Below are 24,745 nucleotides of genomic sequence, written 5' to 3'. Positions count from 1 at the left end.
TGTCAACCCCTCTGAGCCTCAATTTCTTAATCTATAAAAGGAGGGTAACAATATTGTTGTAAAGGATTGTTGTAAAGATCCAGTAAGACATTATTTGTAAAGCATTTTGTAAATTATAAGGCACTAGATAATACACACATACATAAATATACATACATACATACATACACACACAAAGAAACCATTTTTTACATCACAGATAACCAAAAAATGTATGATAGCATTCTCTAGGATTCTCTTACACATTCCTCCAAGCATATAAAAGACACAACTATAATAGAAACAGGGTGGGACTGGGAGGGGAAGTCCTTGGTTCTATGGCCTTGAATATGTCACTTTAGTTTGATTCAGTTCTCCATGAGGGGGTTGACCTAGAGGAGGGGTTCTGAACCTGGGATCTGTGAACTTTTTTTTTAACAATACATTTCCTTGGCTGTATTCAATCTAATTGGTTTCCTTCGTAATCCCATGTATTTTAGTGTGTAGGTTTAAAGGCATAATCCTGAGGAGTCTATAAACTTCGCCAGTCTCCTAGAAGAGTCCAAAACACTAAAAAGTTAATGCTGAAACTAGAGTAATTACTCTTTGATAAAAAATCTCACAAAAATTATTATGCTTTAGGTCCTATCCTGTTCTAGATTGTGGTCCAACTTTTTAAGTTTATAATATATACAGTTAATTTTAGTTCAATCTTTCCAATCTCAGAGGTTGAACTAGTTTCTGTCTTGTCCTGCCACATTATATTCAATCATGTATACAGCTATAGAGAATATTACTTAGTCCAACCTGTCTCATCAGCAGAAATTTTACTTTCTGTTTCTTTATCTTTCTGATTCTTTACAGACCTCGCCTTTGGCACTATTTGATAAGTGTCTACTCTCATCCCTCATTAATTCCCTGGCTCATTCCCCACATTGTTCATTCCATTCTTTCTTTTCTTTCCTTAAATCCCTAACCCACCCTTCTTTTCTCTTCTCAGCCCCATTTCCTGTTTCCCCACCCCACCTTCAACCAATACCATTTTACTTTGTTAAGAAAAATAAAGAACACTGTGAATCAACTCTACTCCATTCATCTCTATCTTTCCTTAATGTATCTCTTCCTTTTTTTCTTTTCCATCCTACCTTATAGTCTCAGAGGAAAAGGGGCATCTCTTTGAATCTTCTTGACCCTTGAGGGGTCTTGCTTCATATTTTCTCCTGAACCTTTGACATCTCTTTCCCAAAATGTCCATACCTTCTCTTCAAACACTCACAGGTCTCCCTATCTTAACAACAACAACAGCAATCAGTAAACATATACGAAGAGCCTACTGTGTGCCAGGCACTATGCTAAGTGCTAGAGATACAAAAAGAGGCAAAAGACAGTCTCTGCCCTCAAGGAGCTTGCAATCTAATGGAACAACAATAATAGCAAATTTCACAACTTTTTGGTGATTCTGTTGACAGATCCTTGCTTGAGGTGGTTCCTGAGGTATTCTTTCTAAGAAATGGTGATATTTTGAGACTACTCTTGAAATGACCAACACTTGTTGAGATGGATTGTGTGTGAGTTGCACTACAGGAACACTTTACATCCCACTTGAGCAGTGAGACCGCCAGTTCTGTCATTGTTTTCAGATAATTCTTCTCTTCTTCAGGAATTGTAGCTAAAATTGTCTGCATCCCTCCTTGAAGTGCTATGCTTTTCTGAGGCCCTCTGATACCATTGACTTCTAGCTTTTTATGAGCTTCCACACAGGAAACAAGAATTTTCAGGGTGACCAGGTATTGAGACATAGCTCACTTTTTGTAATACCCTGTCAGGACTGTACATGGAAGAGGCTGGAATTGGTCCCAATCAATGCTGAAACTCCAGAGATGTTGACTGAGTCTTGACATTCTAAGGCTATAGTATCCATCCTCTGACTGATACCCATAATTTCCATAGGAAACTTTTAAGTTAACACTGCTCTAACCCCCAAAATAAAGTTATATCATTCAACCCACAGAGGCCATGTAGGTATATGCTACAAGTCTTTCATAAAATGATCTTTAACTATAGCAAAATATAGCTCTACATCTTTGGTCCCATTCAAGTTTTGCAGAGTTCTGTAAGCAAATTTCTGTTACTTCAGGTCCCACACTTCTTTGGGAGGAGAGGCTCTGCACTCCATGCCATCTTCCAACAGATTTGCCACTGCTTCTGCAATAGAGTCTGGCTGATTTGAGGCAGATTCTAGTCTTGAACACCCTTACCTGACTTATCAACTCCAAGTACTCAAGAGACTGTTTTTTGATGTTCAGCCATTGCCAGGTGCACTTATATGCCCTTGTCATTCATCAACCCCAAACCTGTTGGTCAGACTAGTACTATCAAAGAGACACCTGTTAATAGGACTTCCTAGGTCATTTGTGCCACAGTCATTGCCTTTTTGACTATTATTCCTGAAAGGCAAGGGACCTTCTCTTCCTTGTGTTGAAAGGTGCTGAGGAACTGATGTCACCGTTCTTGTGCACTCTTTGAATGACCAATTAACCACTCAGCCTCCTCAAGCACTCTGACATTATGATATTGGGACACTATATTTTCAGGGAGTAGAGCAGCTAGGTGGCAAGGGGGATAGAGTGCCAGGCCTGGAGTAAGGAAGATTCATCTTCCTGAGTTCAAATCTGGTTTCAGACACTTTACTAAATGTGTGACCCTGGATAAGTCACTTAACCTGGTTCGACTAGTTTCCTCATCTGTAAAGTGAGCTTGAGCAGGAAATGACAAACCATCCCAGTATCTCTGCCAAGAAAACCCCAAATGGGTTCACAAAGAGTTGAACCCGACTGAAAAAAAAAAGATTGAACAATAATAAATTTTCAGGGATTGGATAAAGTCAAATATGGATCCCTTGAGGCTTTCCATTGTCTTCTCTCTGTTTCTCTACTTCAGTTCCCTGCCACTGCTATATTACTTCTGTGCCATGTCTTAGCCAGGACTCAAAGGGTACCTCATTTAGTGGACACATTAGGGACACATTAGGAACACACAGGAGCATTAGGACACAAAAGGAAACCTCCTTGAAAAAAACTGTATCTTCTCATATTGAATCCACTGTTTCTACACTGACAAGCTGACAGCTGGTACTCAATTCCTAACAGTGCAACATTAGCTGCTATGAATGATGACATCATTGGGTCATGAGCATGAGATAATGAAAGTGATGCCCTTCCTACCAGAATGCCCCTTACTTCATCCTCAGTCATACTTTTTGCCAGAAAGAACTCAAACTTTCTCACTAGTTTCATACCCTAGCTGTCATTTTTACTTCATTTCAATTTTTTATAACCTGCCCTTTATAGAAAATATTAATAATAGCTAGCGTTTATATAACTTTAAGGTTAACAAAGTGCTGTACATGTATTATTTCATTTGATCTGCACAATAAACCAGGAGGTAGGTTATTATTGTTATCTCTATCTTATAGCTGAGGAAACAGAGGCTGAGAAAGGTTAAGTGAATTGCCCAAGGTCACACAGAGACAGGATATTTACTCACATCTTCCTGATTCTAAGTCCAGCTTTCTATCTATTCTGTTATCTAGCAGTATCCTTTACATCCTCTCCAAAAATATTCTAGCATGGCATCAATCAGATAATTTATCTGCATTTATTCACACTTATTACCATGTGCCAGGAAATGTACTAAGCCTTGTGGATAAAAAACAAAACAAAAAACAAATAGTCCCTGCCCTCAAGAAGCTTACATTCAAAGGTGAGGCACATAGAAGACCAAACATATGAGATAAATATGTAGTAATTGGAAGGTCACCTTATAGGGGATGTGAGTAGTCGTTAGGGGAACCAAAAAGGCCTCCTGGAGGGAGTGTCACTTGAACCGAGTCTTAAAGAAAGCCAAGGAATCCAGGAAGCAGGAAATCATTCCAGGCATGGGGGCAGCCTGTGGAAAGGCACAGAGATGGGACATGAAGATTCGTGTGAATGAGGAATAGCAAGTTTAGTGTAGCTGGACTGCAGAGCTTGTGGAGGAAAGTAAAGTATAAGAAGAATGAGAAAATATGAAGGGGTTGTGTTATAAAGAGCTTTAAATGTCAAACAGAAGGCTTTATTTTGATCCTGGAGGTGACAGGGATTTATTGGAGCTCACTGAGCAAGGGGGTAATGTGAGCAGACCTATGTTTTAGGAAAATTGCCTTGGCAACTAAGTGGAGGATGTCTGGAGCGGGGAGAGAACTGAGGCAGGGAAACCAGTTTAAAAACATTGTATTGCAACAATCCAAATGAAAAGTGATGAGGTCCTGAACAGAGATTGTAGCTGTTATGAGCGGAGAGGAGGGGATGTATATGAGATTGTGAAATTCGTAGAAATGATAACGTAATGCATTTGTGTATATGTGTGTTACCCATTTAAGTTATGTGTGTTCACATGGATCTGTCTTTATGTGGCTCACAGGAAGGCATATCTTTAGAGATCTTTAAAATCTCTTCCACCCATGCTCTTCCAAGGGAGAATCTGATTCCTTCCAGGAGGGGAGCAGGAGATTGTCACCATAAGGCTGGCCACTCTGCTTTTCTCAGAGAAGGGGTGTTGGGTAGAGTTCTATCTGGCTCCCTAAATCTTACTTGCTTAGGTTCACTGTGCTCCTGATCACTATTCCATAATAGGGGAGGAGTGCCTCAAATATTTATCCAAGGCTTGACTTCCTTTCCACTAAACGTGAATCATACAAAGACAACACATGGTGAATAGTTATAAACCCGTTTAAGAAAGCTGATAGAAAATGGAAATCAGAAAAATTACACAGATGAGAATATACCTGGCAATATATAGAGTGAATGAGATCTCCCACTAGGAGTGAGATATCCTCACTCAACAGAGAGAGAGACACATACAGACAAAGAGACAGTGACAGAGAAAGAGGCAGACAGAGAGAGAAAGAGTCAGAGACAGAGGCAGAGACAGAGAGAAACAGAGAAAGAGACAGAGGGAGAGACAGAAAGAGACAGAGACAGAGAAAGAGAGACAAGACGCAAAGAGATAGACAGAGACAGAGAGAAACAGAGAGACAGAGAGACACAGAAACAGAGACAGAGTGATAGAGAAAGAGGCAGAGAGACAGAGTCAGAGACAGAGGCAGAGAAATGGAGAAAGACAGAGAAAGAGGAATAGACACAAAGAGATAGAGACACAGGGACAGAGAGAAGGAGACAGGGAGAGAGGAAGAGAGACAGAGACAGAGAGAAAGAGGCAGAGATACAAAGAGAGAAACAGAGACAGATAAAGAAACAGAGACAGAGAGACAGAAAGAGAAGAGAAATACAGACAGAAACAGAGACAGTAGAGATAATCTTATTCTATACCCTTTGGTTATTACTTATCGAATGAGACATAAAACAGGAAACCAGATGGTCCCCAAAGGTGCTTCCTGTTCTCATGCAAAATGTCCAATGAAAAGAACAGGACAGAGATGTCCTAGAGGTAATGGGGTCTTCTGGATGCTCCTGCTTATAGTGACCTTGTGCTGACTGTATCAAGTCCTAGATGATGCTGCTGTTTCCTGAGTGAATGACTGAATGAACTACCCTTCAGATTTCCCTCACCTATTTTTAAGTTCTGAGAAAGCTGTGTTTTAAGAAGCCAATTCCCTTTCCTCTTTTAGGCAGTGGATATAAAGTAATAGGATTGGATTTAGGAAGACCTGTGTTCAAATTTGGCCTCAGACATTTACTAGCTGTTGTGATCCTGAGCAAGCCATTTAATTTCTTTCTGCCTCAGTTTTCTCAACTGTAAAATGGGAATAATAATAGCATCCACCTCCCCATATTGTTATGAAGATAAAATGAGATAATATTTGTGAAGCGATTAACATAGTATCTGGCATATAGTATGCCCTTAATAAATGTTTGTTCCCCTTTTTTCAGTTTTTGAGTATTATTACAGAAGGAAACTTATTGGTTTTCATATGTAGTAAATATCTAAACTTAATATAAAGTCGAAACATTATCTTCTCACCTCTTTAGCCACAGAAGTAAATTTGCCATTTTTTTTTGTGTAAAATTACTGGATAGTTTTTTAAAAGCCACCTTCACACAGATAAATCCCTACTCACTGCTAAAATTCATGATTTCACATAAAATTTCATGCAAAATATCAACTGTTGGCACAGCTTGGTATGACAATTTTATGCCTGGAACTTAAAAAAAATTAAAATCAGTGCAGCAGGAGATTGAAAATAAACCTTTCAATTTTTTTTAAAGTGAGAAAAACCAAAGTCATAGGAAAATTGACTAGTCTTATTTCCATACACACTTTTTTAATGTTGGTGTTTTAAGATAATTTTATATAGCAATTTTAAGATAATTTATATAGCAATTCATGATTACAAAGTACTTTTTACATGTCATCTTACTGAATCCTTTAAAACAATCCTGTAAGACAGGTTTGGTAGGTATTATTATCCCCCGTATTTCAGATAAAGATACTGAACTGTGAGAAGGTTAATTGATTTGCTCAAGGTCACTTAGCTAGAGTTGGGACTGGACCTCAGGCATTCAGATGTCAAATATATTATCCTTTCTGCCTCATCATGCAGCTTTTCCAAAAGCATTCTGCAGAATACCTTATGGAATCCAAAGTATAATTTAGAATAGAGATGTTAGACTCAAATAGGAACCCTACAGGTAGCATGTTAACTTAGGAAACCACAAATTAACATTATCTATGTTTTATTGTATTTTTTACTATTTTTGTTAAACATTTCCCAATCTCATTTTACTCTGGTTTGGCTGCCGGCTGCTTGTAGCCTAGGCCTTGAGTTAGACACCTCTAATTTAGACTGCTACAAGTAGACAAGTTAATACTACTTTGATTGTGGTAACCTTTGTACTGACTGACTTGATTGTTCAATTGAAAGCAATTTTTGTATTTGAATATAATATTTACATTATGTTTTTATAACAGAGGACTGGACAAGCCCAGCTCTTAGGGACATGTGTGTTGTGTGCAGCTGATGCAATAGTTGTAGCAGACTTCAGAGCACGTGCAGGTAGGTATTCCTTTGACCACATCCTCTTATATGGTAAGAATTCAGTACTGAATCATTCACCTCAGTAGCCTGGGTTGAACTGAATGAATTCAGAAAGCTTTCAGAGGGCACTAACTAGCCAAGCGTTTTCTTTTCCCAGACTGGCTGAGTCAGAGTTGAGGAGGCAAGAACTGCTGTAAGGACTCAGTGGGACAGCTTAGGCCTGAGGTCTTAATCTCCCTTCCCAGGTCACCGTCAAGTGGCCTATGAGAGCATGGCCCTGCTGTTGCACGTATCTCTGGTAGGTTGTTTGTTTTGACCATCTTCATGTGTGCTTCCTGGCTCCCCAGGCCTCCTTCAAGTCCCCCTAAAAATCTACTTTCTGTAGGAAGACTTTCCCAGTTTCTGTTGATTATTTCCTATTTATTCCATATAGAGTTGTGGGTTTTTTGGGGGGGAGGGGAGGGTTTGGTGGGTTTTGTGTGTGTGTGTGTGTACATAGTTATTTGTATGTTATTTCCCCTACTCGATGATGAGCTCCTCAAAGATACGGACTATTTTTTTACTTTTTTTTTTTTTGTATCTTCAGCACTTATCACAATGCTTGCCTGGCCTATAGCAGATACTTAATAAAGGATTGTTGTTGTTCAGTCATGTCTGATTCTTTGTGATTCCATAAAGATACTGAAGTGGTTTGCCATTTCCTTTTAATTTTTTTCACAGATGAGGAAACTGAGGCAAACAGGGTTAAGTGACTTGCCTTGAGTCAGCTAGCTAGTAAGTATCTGAGGTCAGATTTGAACTCATGAAAATGAGGCTTCCGGATTCCAGGCCCAATGCTCTGTGCACTATGGTGCCACCTAGCTGCCCCAACAAATGATTGACTGTGTCTACTCTTCTGTTCTTAGATAAAAGAGTATCAGACTAGGCTACGACCCTGTGAGATTTGAAGGACTGGAAGAATGAGTTGCTAAAGGTTCAAGAATTATGTTTGGTTCAGGCCAGAGTTTGCAGGCCACAAGAAAAGACCTGGGACCCAGCCTAGCAGCAGTTGACCCCTGAAGCCAAGATACTGGATACAAGAGGAAAGGACTTATCTATATGCTATGCCATATTGAGAAGCAAATTTTGTAGGACAAATGCTTTGTAAAAACATCCTCCATCCCTGCCCCCACACCCCATTCCAAAACCTGGGTGTACAGTCTCCTTTTCCACCTTGATCTCTGTCACCTTTTTCCACCCCAGGAGGCTTACAAAAGTCTTTGCCTCCTACTTCAAATTCATCCAGGCAAAAAAGGGAAAATACCTTGGTTCATCGATGCCTTTTGACCCTCAGTTTTGGGTCAGCAACCTACAGAAAAGCTTTTGTTTTTCATATGGTAAGCAGGCTGGAAACAATACCTGTGTCCATGTGAGGGCTGCATCAAGTAGGCAGACTGTACATGCTCATAAGGGCTGTGATCAGCCAGTTCTCCAGTATAATCTTACTTATATTTTATAGGAAAGACCTACAACTCCAATGGGCCAGAGTCCTAATGAGGACCTTTATGTTGTGTTGTGTTGTATCTTTAAATAACAAAAGAACATCTTTTTTTTCCTCTGTATTTTTTCTCTGTACTAATACATGAAAGATTAGAATTCTTACTGCATATCTTCACCCTTGTACTGGGGAAGATTGGTCTATAGCTGACATGCAAGAATATGGATCAAGGTGAGCTTTGAGGGGAATTGAAGGAAAAGAGATAGTCAAAAAATCTCAGAATTGGAAGTCATCCAGTTCGACTCATACATGAACAAGATTCCCTTCTCTGGATCTCCAGTAGTGATGGTGATCCAGTTTTCTTTGGAAGACCTCCAGTGGTGATGGAGTTGAGGAAACTATTACTTTCCAAAGCAGAACAATCTACATTTAGGTAACTAAATTTGTTGAGAATGTTTTTCCCTATACAAAACCTAAATCTACCGCTCTGCAACTTCTACTCATTCTTCTTAATTATATCCTTAGAGTCCAAGAAAAGCAAGTGTAATTTCAAGTATTTGAAAGACTCACGTAGAAAAGAAATTTGAGCCCAGGTCTTCCTAACTCCAGACCCAGAATTCTATAGGTGGCATTCATATCAAATCTGCAGAGGACATAAATCTGGGAAGCACAACTAATGTGGTAAATGGCACAAAATATCAAAAGATCCCAACAGGCCAGAAAAATGGACTGAATCTAATAAGGTCCAATCATGACTCTAGGAAAGAGTTGTGATTTTTTTTTCCAGAGTGGGAACTCCCTAGTGAGTTGGCTGAGGCACAATTAGCTTCACAGCAGGGATAAGTGGATTCAAAACAGGTGAGGAATAAGGATTGGGACTTGAGCTGTGTTTTCATAGATATAGGGGACTCCTACATGAAGAAACCCCTTCTACCAATGCAGGAGAGCACCTTTTCTGCAACTTCCAGTCTTAGAGCTTTGCTTAGAATCCTCAGGTAAGGATTTCCCCAGTGTCACTGAGGCAGGGTGTAGCAAGTGGTAATACTTGAGCTCAGGTCTTTCTGGCTTCAAGGTCAGGTCTTTATCTACTTCAAAAGTATGAGATAGGGAATGTGTAGCTAGACAATAGTTCATATGAAAATAACCAGAGATTTCTATGGGCTACGAGGTCAACAGTATGACATTCAATTCCCTTTAATTTAATAAACATTAAGGGCCTATTATGTGCACATAGTAGGTATCCACATATTCTGTGGATACCAAGACAAAAATGTTTTACATGATTACTCATGCATAACCTATACATGATTGCTTACCATCTCAGGGAGGGGGAAGGGGAAGGATAGAATTTGGAACTCAAAACTTAAAAAAAACTCAATGTTAAAAAAACTGTTTTAACATGTAATTGGGAAGAAAATTATATGTACATGTGTGTGTACACACACACACACACACACACACACATATATGTTTAAGCAAAACAATGTCTGCCTTCTAGGAGTTGTTTTACTATCCTCCCCAACCTTTACTCCCCCAGAAAAAACTAATTAAAAAGGCTGCCTTGAGACGTTCAGTATCCAGAATGAAGAAGGTAATAGTGTCCTTGCATGTTATTCTAGTTAATCTAGACTACTAGAATAATCTAGAGTACTGCATTCAGTCTTGGGAACCACATTTTAATAAAGATATTGACGAGCTAGAGAGTAATCAACTTAGTTGATTACTTGGTTAGAGACCTTATGACCATGCCAGAAGAGATTGGAGCCTGGCACAGGGATTTAGGAGAAGATTAGTTGAAAGAACTGGGAATGTTTAACCTGGAGAAGAAAAGACTGAGAAGTGACCTGGTTTCATTACCCTAAAAAGTCTTGATTCTCTACTTGAGAGTGGGCAGCTAGGTGGTGCAGTGGATAGAGCAGCAGGCCTTCGAGTCAGCAAGACTCATCTTCCTGACTTCAGATCTGGCCTCAGACACTTATTAGCTGGGCGACCCTAAGCAAGTCACTTAACCCTGTTTTGTTAGTTTCTTCATCTGTAAAATAAGCTGGTGGGGGAAATGGCAAATCACTCTAGTTTTTTGCTAAGAAAACCCCCAAAGGGGGTCACGAGGAGTCAGCCACAACTGAAAACAACTAAATAACAACAACAAATTATAATAACTCGTGTGGCCTGAAGAGAAGATATATGAATGCACTTCCCTCACATTTTTTTCAGAGGTAGGGATAAAGGGTTTGGAACACTGTATATACAATTTCTCTTAGTGGCATATAGACTTACTTTTGTTAAAATACTTTCACCTTCTGCCCCCACTTCCCCCTTTCTTTTGTATTCTTTGTCATAAGGGGTGGTTCTCTGGGTAGTGGAGGAGGGATACATTGGGAAGTAAAGGTGCTGTAAAAACAAAACATATGTATAAAAGAAATTAAAAATGTTTTAAAAGGGATATTTTGTGTGTACTCTAGAGCAGAGTGATGGGAAGGGTTAGTTTAGAGTACCAAGATCTGCCACAAAACTTTGCTAGAGAAGTTCTGAATCCCTGTGCCAGGCTCTAACCTCTGATGATTTATCCAGATGGACTTCTTGAGTTCATTGGGAAAAGTCCTTAGAATTGCTTCAGCCTAGAAAAGATTCCTTATGCTTGTACCAGTCCAAACCTGCAGCTCCAGTGATTTGACAGAAACCAGACTGATTTTTTGGAGGGGAGGAACATAGGTCCAGGAAATTCATCTTAATATATTGAATGATTATATCATGCCCTGTGCTAGGGAACATGAGTAAAAAGACAAAATGAAATTGTCTCTGGCCTCAAGGAACATACATTCTACTCTAATGTGTCCTTAAAGGCATTAGACTAAGGCATTCCTGTTGGTGGGCTAACCCCCACGGTCTGGTCCTCAGCTTTGAAAGTGCAGAAACTTGATTTTATTAATTTAGGCAAATATGAAACATGATCAGGCTTCCATCTTCACTTTCCTTCCACTGGATATGTGTATACATGTATCTGTATGTGTACATATAAGTTATTATGTTAAATATTATAAAACCCTGTACTTAAACCTCTCAAAAGGAGGGGTTGTTCATCCTTCCTTCTCAAACAGGACCAATATCTTTGGGTGCTTCCAAAAAGAGCATTTCAGATATAAAACACAAAGAAAGAGCATTCTCTACATATGAAACTGTGAATATTTATTTCATACTATTCATTGTAAAAAAGTATGTAACAAATTAATGCTACTTTCAAAGCTGTCCTGATTGTGCTTCCTTCTGAACTTCTTTTTGTTTTCTTCTGGGCAGTTTTAAATGTGTTACAATTGTTTGTTTTTTTAATCACCATTGTTAACCTTTTCTCTTTCCTGACTTTGTTCTCTTTGTTACTAAAAAGGAAGGGGAAGGAAGATAACTTTGTAACAAATAAGCAAAGAAAAGCAAAAGGATCCTACACAGCAGTCACCTACAAAACTTTTTTTTTTTGCACCTTTATGTATATTACCTCTCTTTCAGAAGGTGAGTTTCATGCCTCATCATAGGCCTGCTGGAAAACGTAGTTGGTCATAGCTTTGATCAGGGTTCCTGTTTTTCAAAGATTTTTTTAAAAAATAGTTTCATTGTCCTTGTATAAATTGTTCTCTTTGGTTGTGCTTACTTCACTTTGTGTCAGTTGATATTAACCAGGATTGTCTGAAATTCTTTTATCATTTCTTACAGCACCATAATATTCTGTAGGGAGTATTTTCGTCTAAATAATGTAGTCACCTAGAGTTAAGGCACAGTCTTTAGTGAGTGATAGAGAGATATTGACAGATTCTCATTCTCCATCTTTCCTTTTGGGGATCGTAGCTTTAGAGTTAGAAGGTATCTTAGAGGACATCTGATCCAACCTGTTAATTTTACAGATTAGAAACCTGATTCCCAGAAAGGTCACATGCTTTGCCCAGGGTCACATAGGTAGTGGCAGAGTCAGGACTTTAACTTAGCTCTTGTGACTCCAAATTCAGTGATCTTTACACTGTCCCATGCTCCTCTGAATCATAGGATTTGGGGAGTTGGAAGGAACCTTGGCTATCACATAATTCAACCTTTTATTTTATTGTCAAAGCAAGCTTTCTAGACTCTTCAAGAATTATCCATCTTCTCCTTTTCATTTGCCATTACAACATACTCTTATAACATGCTATTTTCCCAGATTATAGTTTATTTTACCCTAACTGCATTTTAGGATAGTTATTTCCTGGAACCTTAATCCTATCAAAGAACAATTTCCAAATGACAATGTAGGATGGATTATTTCTGGGAAGGTCCCCAGTAGAGGACTAATCCTATTCATTGTGTGTGGATTGCTGCTAGCTTTCAATTTCAGAATCTGGTACTACTCACTGACCCAACATTTTGTGAGTTCAGCTTATTTGGGGTTGGAGTGGTAGAGGGTGGGGTGCAGTCTTCTATCCACTAGCAACTAAGTATCAATCCCATCTACCTATCTATTTCACTTACAAGGTCACTTTGAAAGGACTGAAGATCAACTTTGTTGCATGGTTCTGTGACCTACCAGCGGTATGGCATTGGCAGTCTATAATTGTACTGCTTTTCTTTGGCTTTCTATCACATACGGTTTTATTTTTTTAATTTTTAATTTTTTAAAAGATTCATTAATTTATTTTTAGTTTTCAATATTCACTTCCACAAGATTTTGAGTTCCAAATTTAACACACATGGTTTTAATACTTTCAATAAGTTGTTATTTAACAGTTTAAATGTTTAAAAGGGGGGTGTGTGGGGGGGCTAGTTTCAGAGTTAGGAAAAATGTAGGTTTAACTTCTGTCTCTGATACACACTATTTATATAACCTTGAGCAAACCAGTGAAATTTTCAGTGCCCTAGGTAACATTCTATGACAATAAATTGAAGGAGTTTCCTTAAAAGGAGCTCCCTACACAGATGAAATCACATGCAAAAACATATGTATATGTAGACACGTGGATATGTATATACATACATGCATACATTCCCATATCCTCCGATGTTTTCCTTGTTAGGGAATGTTCACTGGCTGGTTAATTGGAAAATGACATCCTTTTGTTGTTGAGTAGTTTCACTGGTGTCTGACACTTCCTTGACCCCATCAGGGGTTTTCTTGGCAAAGATACTGGAGTATTTTGCCATTTCCCTCTTCAGCTCATTTTACAAATGAGGAAAGTGAGGCAAACAGGGTTAAGTGATTTGATTGGGGTCACCTGGCAACTAAGTGTCTGAGGCCACATTTGAACTCAGGGAGATGAGTCTTCATGACTCCAGGCCCTCTATTCACTGCCATCTAGCCACCCCTAACATCTTAAGAAGCTTTTATTCCTCATAGGGTATCTCTGAAATCAGTTGACTAGCATTTTGAAAGTACAAAAGAAATACTGTAGCCATATTTATGGGTAGCTACAAGTAGCTGAAGTTACTATTGTGTATTGTCCGGGAAAAAAAGGCCTAAGGGCCTTTGGAATGAAAATATTACATTGATAGATGAGAGCCATGATCCTATTCAGCAAGGTATTATGATTGAAGGGTAATCTGGGTAAAACAACAGCTATTGAGAGTTTATTACACAACCCATTACATTAAAAAATGCTACAAGAAATACAAGTTGTTTACGAGTAAGGAGGAAAGGAGGAGGAAAGGAAAAGGATGGTAAAATTAACCATGTGCTAAAAACACCTTGTTCAAACTGTTAAATTATGCTTGCTGCCAACATAGGTAGAGGGGCAGCTATCTTAGCAGAAAGAATGCTGGGACTAGAAATTGGAAGAGCTGGGTTCCGGTCCTGAATCTAGCATTAGCTAGCTATGTGACCTTGGAGAAATCACTTTAATTTTTTGTAACTCAATTTCCTCACTTGCAAAACAGTGATGATAATTGTACTGTCTAAAGTCTTATATAAGAAGCATTGAACTCCCATTGACCTGTTTTGAAGGACAGTCTCAAACACTGATAGTTTTTTATCTTAACTCTGATTCTTTTTCTCTCCTAGACAGGGTTCTGGTTTCACACCTATTGAAAGATGTTAAATTTGTTAGCCACTATTTCCTTGGGGGGAAAAAAACCGATCTCTGAGGTACCTAAAGAAAAGATTTTTTTAAATCCCCTTTACTCCATGTTCATTAAAAAACAACAACAACAACAACAACAACAACAACATTCGGACCCCTTAAAAAATCAGCTCTGAGAAATTACTTCCTTAGCTTTTACCCACAAAGTCTCAACATCTCTTCCAAAAATACACCACCTGGAGAATGGGAACTTTGCACTGTGGGGGAAGGAAGAAGTGGTGGAAACGAAGAGAAGCCAGGGGAAAAGTAGTGGTAGTGGTGGTGGTGGTGGTGGTGGTGGGGAAGTCAGGTCCACGCGTGGGCCTGGACAAAAGAATTTAGGACTCCTGGCTAATAATTGCAAAGCTCTCTGAGAACTTCAAAGCACTCCCGAGAGGCGAGAGTGACCCAAGCCTACGAGAAGCGTAGCTGGAAGTAGAGGGAGGGGCCAGTGTTTCCGAATCGCTCGCGTGCTGAGTTCGGCTAGCGGAGGGGACCTCCTGTCATTCACCCTGGCTGAAAGTGTGCGCGTGCAAAGGAGAAAGGAGAGGCTGGCGTGTGTGCGGGAGCTGGGGAGAGGGGGATAAGGAAAGAGAGCACAGAAAGAGAAGAGAAGAAAGAGGGAGAGGAAAGGAGAGGAGGCGCAGAGGAGAGAAAGAGGGAGAGAAGAGGAGATAGAAAGAGGGAGAGGAGAAGCAGAGAGAGGGAGAGGAGAAGTAGAGAAGTGGAGCGGAGAGAAAGAGCGAGAGAAGCAGGGAGAGGAGATGGAGAAGGAGAGGAAGGGGGGAAGTGGGGAGGAACCCAGTGGGAGAACGGCTGGGGGGAGCGCTCTTCTTTTCTCCTCCTCCTGTCTTGCTCCCCTCCCCCGGCTGAGCCCCAGCGTGCTGCAGCCATGGAGACACCTCTAATCCCCTCCTCCCGTCCCAACCCACCAGCCCCCACAGCAGCCGCGGATTGGTCGCCCTTTGCTCCCTGACCCCTCTCGGTGCTGATGTGGGCCGCTTCTTCCTGCTTTGGCCGCCGCCGCCGCCGCCGCCTCTGGCCTGAGAGGGAGGGGAGGAGGGAGGCGGGGGAGGCTGCAGACGGCAGAGCCGCTGCGCACACCCGAGGGGCGGGGGGAGCTGGCTCGGGCGCCGCCGCCGCCGCTGCCGCCGCCGCTGCTGCTGCTGCAGGAGGAGCAGCCGCCGCCAGCGCCGCTGCCGCCAGCGCCGCCACGGCCGGAGGAGGAGCCGCGGGAGCCGCTGCCGCCGCCCTCCGCCCCCTCCCCTTCTCCCTTCCTCCTCCTTCTTCTCCTCCTTCTCCCCGGCCGGAGGGAGGACTCCCGGAGCAGCCCCGGCGGCTGGAGCGCCCCGCCGACTCGGGAGAATGCGGCGGCGATCGCGGATGCTGCTTTGCTTCGCCTTCCTTTGGGTGCTGGGCATTGCCTATTACATGTACTCCGGGGGCAGCACGGCGCTGGCCGGCGGCGGGAGCAGCGGCGGAGCCGGCAAGAAGGTGGGTGAAGAGCGAGCCCCAGGCTCCGGGTCCCCGGTCCCTGCGCACCCCGGGTCCTGGCGCTCAGGGCGCCCGCTCCTTTCTCCTTTGGGAAATTGACTTGAAATGGGACTCCTTTGATACCCCCCTTCCCCGGCTTCTTCCTGACTTGCCCCGAGGTCCGTGCTGCCCTATTCCGTCCTCCTTTCACTTCCCCAGGACCTCTTCCCGGTAGAGTCTTGTCTGTCTGGTTTGTCTGTCTGTACCATGCGCCTGACTTAAAACCTCCTCTATCCCCGGGGCTGTTTGCGGGGCGGAAATCAAGGAAGAAACCTTTTAATTTAATTTATTTTTTCCTTTGACTCCTCTCCCGGAGAGAAAGTATTGGAGACTTAATTTCTCCCCGTCGTTTTAAACCTATTTCTCCTTCCTGCCCTTCACTCCGCGGTAGGGTCCTTTCTAAGCACAGAGCAAGAATTGGCCCCTTTGCTGTAATTAGCTGCTGAGATATAGAAACTGCAAGGTGGAGGCTCATCAGACCCCAGGGGCCTTTAAAAGGCAGATTGCTTTCTCCCTCCCTCCCTCCCCTCTCTTCTTGGTCCCCTTTTCATTCAAGTGGATTCCCTTGTCCAACTGCAGCAGCTTCAGCCCAGTTCCTTGGGAAGTTTCTGGGGAGGAGGGTCGGAAAAAGACAAAAGGCGATGGGGAGGAGAGGAAGAGAGAGGCTGTTGCATCTAAAATGCCATATATTTTGTAGAAACAAGAGTTTAACTTGTTTCTTAGAGGTCCTTTCAGCTGCATGACACTAGTTGCAGTCTCCCTCTCCTCTTCTCCTTCCCTTCCCCCTCAGTCTGTCTCTGTTCTTTCTCGTCTTTCACTCTACGGGGGAGGGGGGGACCTCAGTTTTTATGCCGAATGTAACCTACACTTTTTGTGTTTCTTTTGGGGAGTGGGTCACCACACTTATTCTGTAACCTAATTCCCCCTAGAGTAGAAACTTGTCATGTGTATGTACTTCCCCTAGGAGCCAGTCATGTTCACGTTTTCTCTGTTTCTCGATTTCTTAACAACTGGTTGAGCTGTTTCCTTTTGCTTCATCCCACGGCTAAGTGAAACATGTTCCCTGGTGCGCGTTAATTTTCCAGGGCCTCTTCCTCGTGTTGTACCGATGCTTGCTTTTCTTTTTTTAAACGACTAAGGGATTAGTATATAGAAAACATGAAAACCAAACTAGGCACACATCATTTTACCGTGCACAGGATTCTAGCTTTCTTTATCCAGATCTGTATTGAAATGTTACTATCAGTGTGAACCAAATTCAGTGCTCCCGATGAAACATGCAGTGGAGAAAAAGGAAAGCCCTATTGTAGAATGCACTGTTGTATACTGGCACAGATTTTGTGTTTTTAATTTTTTTTAGAAATGGCTTTCTAGCTTTTAAAAATTGTGCTATCCTATCCAAAAAGCAAAGAACCCATCATTATGCTGACATTCACTGTCTGATCAAACTCTCAGTTAAATTCGCACTTAAAGATATCAGATACATCTCAGTTTCCCTTTGTGTGATTAGTTGTAGCAAGAGTCATGTCTCCTTGTAACCAAGCAGAGCTAGTTAGAAACTGACAAGTTTTGGCACTGAACTTCCTCCTTTAATCTGACCCTGGAATGGTATGGTTATTTCATTCATTCTCTGTTGGATGGGTTATCAGATGTATCTAGGCTATCACTTGACCACTTAAATCAGTTTGCCCCATCTAGAGGGACAGAAATGAAAACTTCAACTTTACAGACTAACATGCTTCACAGTCCAGTTCCCATCTCTCTGTATTACAAAGTTTGTTTAAAAACAATAATAATTCATGAATGAGTGAATGAAAAGGCATGTATTATGCTATTAAGAGAACCAAGAGCAAAGTATTAGGAATACAAATAGTATAGCAAGGTAGTCCTTGTTCTTAAGGAGCTCACTTTCTTATAGGAAAAGACAACACAAATATTAATGCATGGAGAAGTGAATTCATATTTTTATGAAAAGCTTTAAATTGGTTGCTTTCCCTAATCTCTGCCACCAGCTAAAAAGTGATCTCTTTTCCTGCAGTTTTTCAAGCTAAATGTTATTTGAACTCTATGGATTTAATAATTTTCTGACATTTACTTGGAAGGAGGAAACAAGCATTTTTTAAGGACCCACTACGTATCAGGCAGTGTTCTAAGCACTTTACAAATATGATCTTATTTAACCCTCACCACAACAGTGGGAGGTAGGTGCTGTTATTAATCCCCATTTTATAATTGGGAAGCCATATCATATAGGAAACTATGTAGTATAGGAAACCAAGCAGACAGATTAAGTGACAAAGCTAGAAGCAGCCATACCATTCCAGACTAAACTTGAACTTGGATCTTCTGACTCCAGGCCCAGCTCTCTATCCACTACCTCCTAGCTGCGAGTATTTGGGAACATGTCTGTAAGGCAGAGGCTGTATTTTTAAATATATGTATCCCCAATTCCCTGCACATAGTAGGTGTTTAATATTTGTTAAAATGAATCTGGATCTTGGGCAAGTCACCTAGTTCCTAGTTGATTTGCAAAATGAAGGAATTGGATTTAAGGGCTTGGATCCTGAAGCTCCTTCCTAAATCCAAATCTGTAATGAATCTGTAATCTAATCCACATCTATAATTGTATGAACTCTTTTTAATTAAATTTTTTATTGATTTATCTTGTTTGATCTTGTGAACCCTTAAAAGCAAGATACTATGTAGAAATGCAGTGAGCAACCTATAAGTGGCAATCAGTCCATTGCACTGTATAGCATTAATCTGGGATTTGTTGAGCAATTGCTCGTTCAATAGGTACTGTGCCTGCCATAGGCAGAGTACTAGGACAGGGACTGAGGAAGACGCAAAGACAATCCCTGCCTTTAAGGAATTTATAATTTAATACCTAGGAATCTTGTGCCTAAGCAGGTTAGGAAGTACTGGTATGCATGTGGAAAGGCCCTGAAGACTGGAAACTTTTGGTGAAGAGAGAATCTGGTCAAGTGCCAAGTACCATGTAGAAAAATGGATGATATTCTTTTCCATCATTTTGCCTGCTTTATTAATTGATGTGATGCTTTCTCATGACATTGTAATCCTTCCAAATAGCTAGTCCTCTGTGATTGCCCAGATTGGCAGATTCAACTAAGTGATGATTTCAGACAGATCTTCCCTCTTGACCCCAGAAGTGTAGCCCCAGGTGAAAAAATTCAGGAGGTTTGTTTTGAACTGGTGGCAGTAGAAAAGTACAAAGACCATGTAGAAACAAGTGGGGGGAAATTAACAATTATACATGGGTTGGTGATTTGGGATTCTATTCTTTCTGTCGACGAACCATAAAATTTAATCCCAGCCCTCAGAATGGTTTAGTGATTGTCTGTAGAGGAAGAGGTGTGTAAATGAAATAGCTTCTGAAATTGCAGTAAAAGACTCATTAACTTCATGTGTTGGACCCTGATATAAAAAGTAAAAGAACTAAGACTGTTTCTCCTAGGTGAATAGAATCCCCTGCTGTAGTGAATTTCCTGAGGTAGTAGAAAAATTGTATAGTCCCAGTTATTCCTGAATTGTTTCAATGGAGTTATGGTACTGGGAAATCCCTCCCAAATTCACCTTCATGATTAAGTCTATTAAAATTTTTTTTCTTCCAGCCCACATGTAATGTGCATAAGAAAGGTCAGTGTAAAACCATGGAATAAAAGTTAAGACAAGATTTAAATAATTCCATATAGATATTATTTGTGTAAACGGATCTAGATTTTTCTCCATCACTCCCACAAGAGTAGACATCCAAATTTTGTCAATTTCTTTGTATCATGAGGTTTTCCATCGTGGGAAAACAGGACTTGAGTTGTTTGCCTTTTTGGAATTGTCTGATGTGTACAGACTGACTTGTCTTTCTGCTGCCTCAGCTATCCAGCCTGAGCTTGTCATTGTGTGGCCTGCCTGTTAAATAACCTGTCACAAAACAGTTATTCCACCGTTAGCAGAATTTAGGAAGCCAAGCTGATCTCTGTCTGCAGATTAAAAATATAGGTGCTGAAAGCCATCACAGATATTTCTCCAGAACATAGGGCTGTTAAAACTTTGGCTGCTGGTGTTTATTTGTTTATTTTGGGGTATGAATGTGTGTGCCAAGTGAACTTCTGTATGACATTGTTTAAAATTACATTTCATTTACATTTATATGGAATTTCCCCCCTCATTTTGCTTTATTCCAAAAATTTGATGATTTGTATTTCAAGGATGCCTTTCCTGTGTACACCTCTGATGCTTTAAAATTTTTATCATGTTAAGGCTCCCACCTGTTTTATGATGTTGGCAGTGGATGGGGTAGGAGAAAGGGAAAGATGAAGGGAGGGAGGGGATTTGTGCAAACTTTTACGTTGAACTGCAGCTGCCTCTGGGTAGTGCTATTTATTGTTTAGTCCTGAGAGCAGAGCCTGCAATTCCTGAAGAATGAATTGTACTTAAGTAGTGCCTTTTACCCACTATCTCAAAGGAACAGCTTATAAGACTCTTATTAATCAGCTCTGCATCCTTGTGAGGTAAGTAAGAGCTGCTAGCTAATGGAATTAACAGAAACACATAGCAGATAATTGACATCCCCAAGGTAACACCACTAATTCTTAACTTTGTCAAACCTGAAGATTCTGCCCTTTGCCCGTGTTCAGGCAGCAGATCAAACCTCCTTTCTCTATCTAGTTAAAGAAGTTAGAGTGTTGGTTTAACTAATTAATTAATCAGTTAATCCCCTTATATATTAAATAATCTGTTTCTTTTGGTGGGACTATCATTACTTGAGTCTGATACTGATTTTTGTCTGCTTGTTTGAAGCATTTCTATTATATTTATGTGATTCATTTACTTTTTTTTTTTTTACTAACAAGTGGGTGCTCTTGTATTATTTGGCATATGGGGCCGTACTTAGGAGCAGCTTCATCAAGGAAGTGTAGCCCATTGATAGCAAGGGATGTTAATGCTCTGTGCTTGATTAGCTGTTTGAATGGGGGACCAAAATGTACTGAGTAGCATATTTGTACCACTCTTGATACATATGATGTGAATAGCCTGGGTGAACAAGTAGCAAACAGGCATTTAAAGTTTGACTTGAATAATTTCACAGTAGACTTCTGCTGGCTCTCTCTCTCTCTCTCTCTCTCTCTCCCTCTGTCTTTCTGTCTCTGTTTCTCTCTGTGTCTGTCTCTGTCTCTTTGTCTCTTTCTCTTTATCTATCTCTGTTGTGGCACATGGCTGTCAGGGGTGGAAACCAGCCTTTACCCTTAGCTTCTACCTCCACAACTTCATTCTATGTCTCCTTGATCAGCTTGGATATAGCTGCTTTTTTTTTTCTGGGATGATTGGAATCGATTGATCAAGCTGGAACCCTTAGCAGGATTGAATGTTTTACAAGTTGCCCCAGATTTTTTTTTTGCTTGTCATGTCCAAATCAAATGGTAGCGGAAGTGGGCTGAACCAGAAAAGGCATTGAGGGAAGTTGTAGGATAGGGATAACAATCCCTTCCTCTTCCAGATGGGTCAAGGAAACCAATTAGAACAGGTAGGTGTCTCTACTCAGTCTCCTCAGGTATAGAATGTCCTGTGGTTGAGAGAACAGACCACTTTTCCCTATCTACTTTTTTAGGCCCTGGTCCTAGCTCCATGTGCTTTATCCATTGTTCAATCTTGCTTGTTTTGTCAAAAAGGTAGTGTGGTATAATCACTGGGTCTGTGTCCAACTTGAGGTTGATCCAATAGTTTTAACCTATGTCAGCAGCACATCTGGGGCTGTGACCACTGTTTGGATGCAAAAGAAAACACATGCTGTGTATAATCAGTTTTTCTTTGTAGTCAGGAGATTTAAAGCAGTGCCATTTGAAAAGAAGGATTTGTAATGGTGATAAGAAGAACTAGAGAAAAAGTGACCTTACAGCCAGGGAATGTGGTTAAATGATGACACAATCTAAATTTGTCTTTTTCATGAAAAAAAAAAAGAAAAGAAAGTTTTCCAATTTATAAAGTTATGATGCTCAAGCCTCTGGGTGCTTGAACATAATGAAAACAGATTGTGAGTGATAAACGACACACAAATAATGAGCTATTCCCTTGACCCTCTGGCAAAAATCGAGAAGATAAGCTTTGCACAGCACGAAATAGGGCCGGCTACTGGGAATCCATCAGATACCACGCCATGGGGCGTGGAAGCAGAGAGGGAGAGGAGTTAGAAATTGTGAAGGGAATAGCTACCCCCTTAAGTTCCCCTTCCCAATTGTTGAAGTCCTAAACTTAGGTTCTCTTAACTAGAGGGCCCTCAAGGATAATAGGAATTTTCACAGAAGCAACAAGAATAATGATTTTTTGGGGGTGATGGTTGAGGGAAAGAGATGTACTATCTCTTCTTGCTGTCTGTTTCCTTAGAACCTCAGAGGTTAAGGAATGCATTTTTTTTGGTGATAGTTGTAGGTCTAAATGCTAAACCAGGGAATCTTTTTTTTTTTTCTGTTTCCTGATGAGCCAGGAGGTTGTGGTTGGCTTAATGGGAAGCATGGTGAAACCTGCTTTGGGCCAGATAAGACATGTGGGCAGATTTATCTTTGAGGCCATGACTGTAGGATTCTTGGAAGCTGGAGAAGTCGTAAGCATGGGAAAGCCCAGCAGTCTTCATTATACAAGAAAACAGCTAAACCTACCCCCAGACCCTTCTATTCTTTCTCTGCTGGTGTTTTCTTCTTTTTCTGAAGCAGAAGTTCCTAACCTTTTTTGGGGGGGGTGTCATGGACCCCTTTTGCTGCCTGGTGAAGCCCTTCTCAGAATAATGTTTTTAAGTGCATTAAATAAAATTCCTAGGATTGATTACCAAGGAAACTAAATTTATTGAAATATAATTATCAAAATATTTTTTAAAACATGTAAACAGATACTAGGTTAGGAAACTTTGCTCCAGGTTTGTAGTTGTGGTACCTACTCTTTAGGCTATATGGTTAGAGAGGACACTGAGAAGCATCTGGGAGCCTCATTCTAAGTGTTGGGTAATGGGAAGTAGTATTCCGCATTGTGGGACCTGACTAGGTTTTCTCTTGGATGGACAGGGGGAATCTAAAATGAATCTACCTGACACTGAATTCCACTCCATAGCAAATAGCAAGATTTCATTGTGCCCAATTTTCTTAGCTAGAATGGCAAAGATTTGTATTTGATCTGTGGCTAATGTCAAGATTATTTGATCATTTATATTGTGTTATTTCTTCTGGGGAAGCCTTAAATGTGGATATGGGGAATGTTTATAGTTGGTTATCTATAAATTTAAACCATCTAGGTCTTCTTTCTTATTTAGATCCTGTAGATAGTGTGGTACAAGTTATATGCTGTGACTTTGGATAAGTCACATCTCTGACCTTCAGGTTCCTCAGATAAAATTGGGGGATTGGAATAAGATGATTTCTTGGGTGCCTGATTCATAATAAGTCTTTAATAAATGTTGTGTCTCCCCTCCCCCCGACCCCCCTATTTATTCACTCATTCCATTCTGGCTTTTACAGTCCTGTGATCAGAACATTTAGTGGTCTAGGAATCACAAGATGGCCTGGGTTTGAGTTGCAGCTCTACTACTTATTAATTTTGTAATCTTCAGGATTACATAGGGCAGCTAGGTGGCACAATGGCTAGAGCATTGGGCCTGGAGTCAGGAGGCATTATTTTTGTGAGTTCAACTCACAACACGTGAGACACTTAGTAGCTGTGTGACCCTGGTCAAGTCACTTAACCCTGTTGGCCTCAGTTTCCTCAGCTGTAAAATGAGCAGGAGAAGGAAATGGCAAACCATTCTAGGATCTTTGCCATGAAAACCCCACATGGGGTTTACGGAGAGTTGAGCACCACTAACAACAAAATCTTCAGGAAGTCACTTAACTCGAGCTTCACTTTGCCCATTGTAAGATGAGGATAACACTGCTTAACAAAACAATAAAAAACATTCAGTTAGCACCAGCAGATGAAGGTGTCGTGGTCCCGTGATGATGATATGCAAGGCAACGTGACAGTCCATGACTTTCACAGGATTCTTGAGATGATCCAATGAGATAAATATATGGGAAACTGCTTTTTAAAACTGTAACATTTATTCAAACGTAGGGCAAGAGAAATGGTACCTCCTAAAATCTGAGAACTCTGAAGGTGGGGAAGCAGTAGGTACTCCCATTAGTTGTGAACATGCTTCCTGCTACTAATCTTGAGTACTCTGCATTTCCTAGGCAGGTACAGTTGTGAAATGTTCCACCCTTCTTCCTCTGCCGACTTTTTCCTCCTTACATCTTGTGAAATATTTGGCATTTCTTACAACGTTTAGTCATGTATTTCTGGCATTGGGAACTTGTGTCATTTTATACTTATTGGGTGTCTCAGCCTGCTGAAATGTGGATGGCAGGGAGAAGGGATGGGTTATCAGCTCGGAGTCAAAAAACAAAAGCAAAACCAATGATGTATAATCCCACTCAGAGGCTTAAATTTAAGGAGAATTTATGTGGTTTGGAGGTCATGAAAGCTGGTGCCTTGATGAGACTTGTAAGAATAAAGAATGCAGTGGAAAGTTTGAAATGGTTTGGTTACTCTTGCTGTGACAGTCTGGTAGAGAGATGGGGTGAATATCGTGGCGAACTCCTCTAGCCTCTG

General features: G+C 40.8%; 1 protein-coding gene across 1 annotated transcript in view; it reads left to right on the top strand.

The window, feature by feature from the left end:
- Nucleotides 1-15,836: 15,836 nt before the first annotated feature.
- Nucleotides 15,837-24,745, top strand: part of GALNT2 (polypeptide N-acetylgalactosaminyltransferase 2) — a 255,773-nt gene continuing 246,864 nt past the window's right edge. The window contains exon 1 of the mRNA XM_021000444.2: nucleotides 15,837-16,057. Within this exon, the coding sequence (XP_020856103.1) occupies nucleotides 15,929-16,057 (129 nt within the window). The 5' untranslated portion in view covers nucleotides 15,837-15,928. The remainder of the gene's footprint in view (nucleotides 16,058-24,745) is intronic.

Source organism: Phascolarctos cinereus, unplaced genomic scaffold (assembly GCF_003287225.1).
Source record: "Phascolarctos cinereus isolate Bilbo 61053 unplaced genomic scaffold, phaCin_HiC Scaffold_5;HRSCAF=322, whole genome shotgun sequence".
Lineage (NCBI taxonomy): Eukaryota > Metazoa > Chordata > Mammalia > Diprotodontia > Phascolarctidae > Phascolarctos > Phascolarctos cinereus.
Note: the sequence above shows the minus strand (reverse complement) of the source record. Positions and strands in the feature narration are given on the sequence as shown.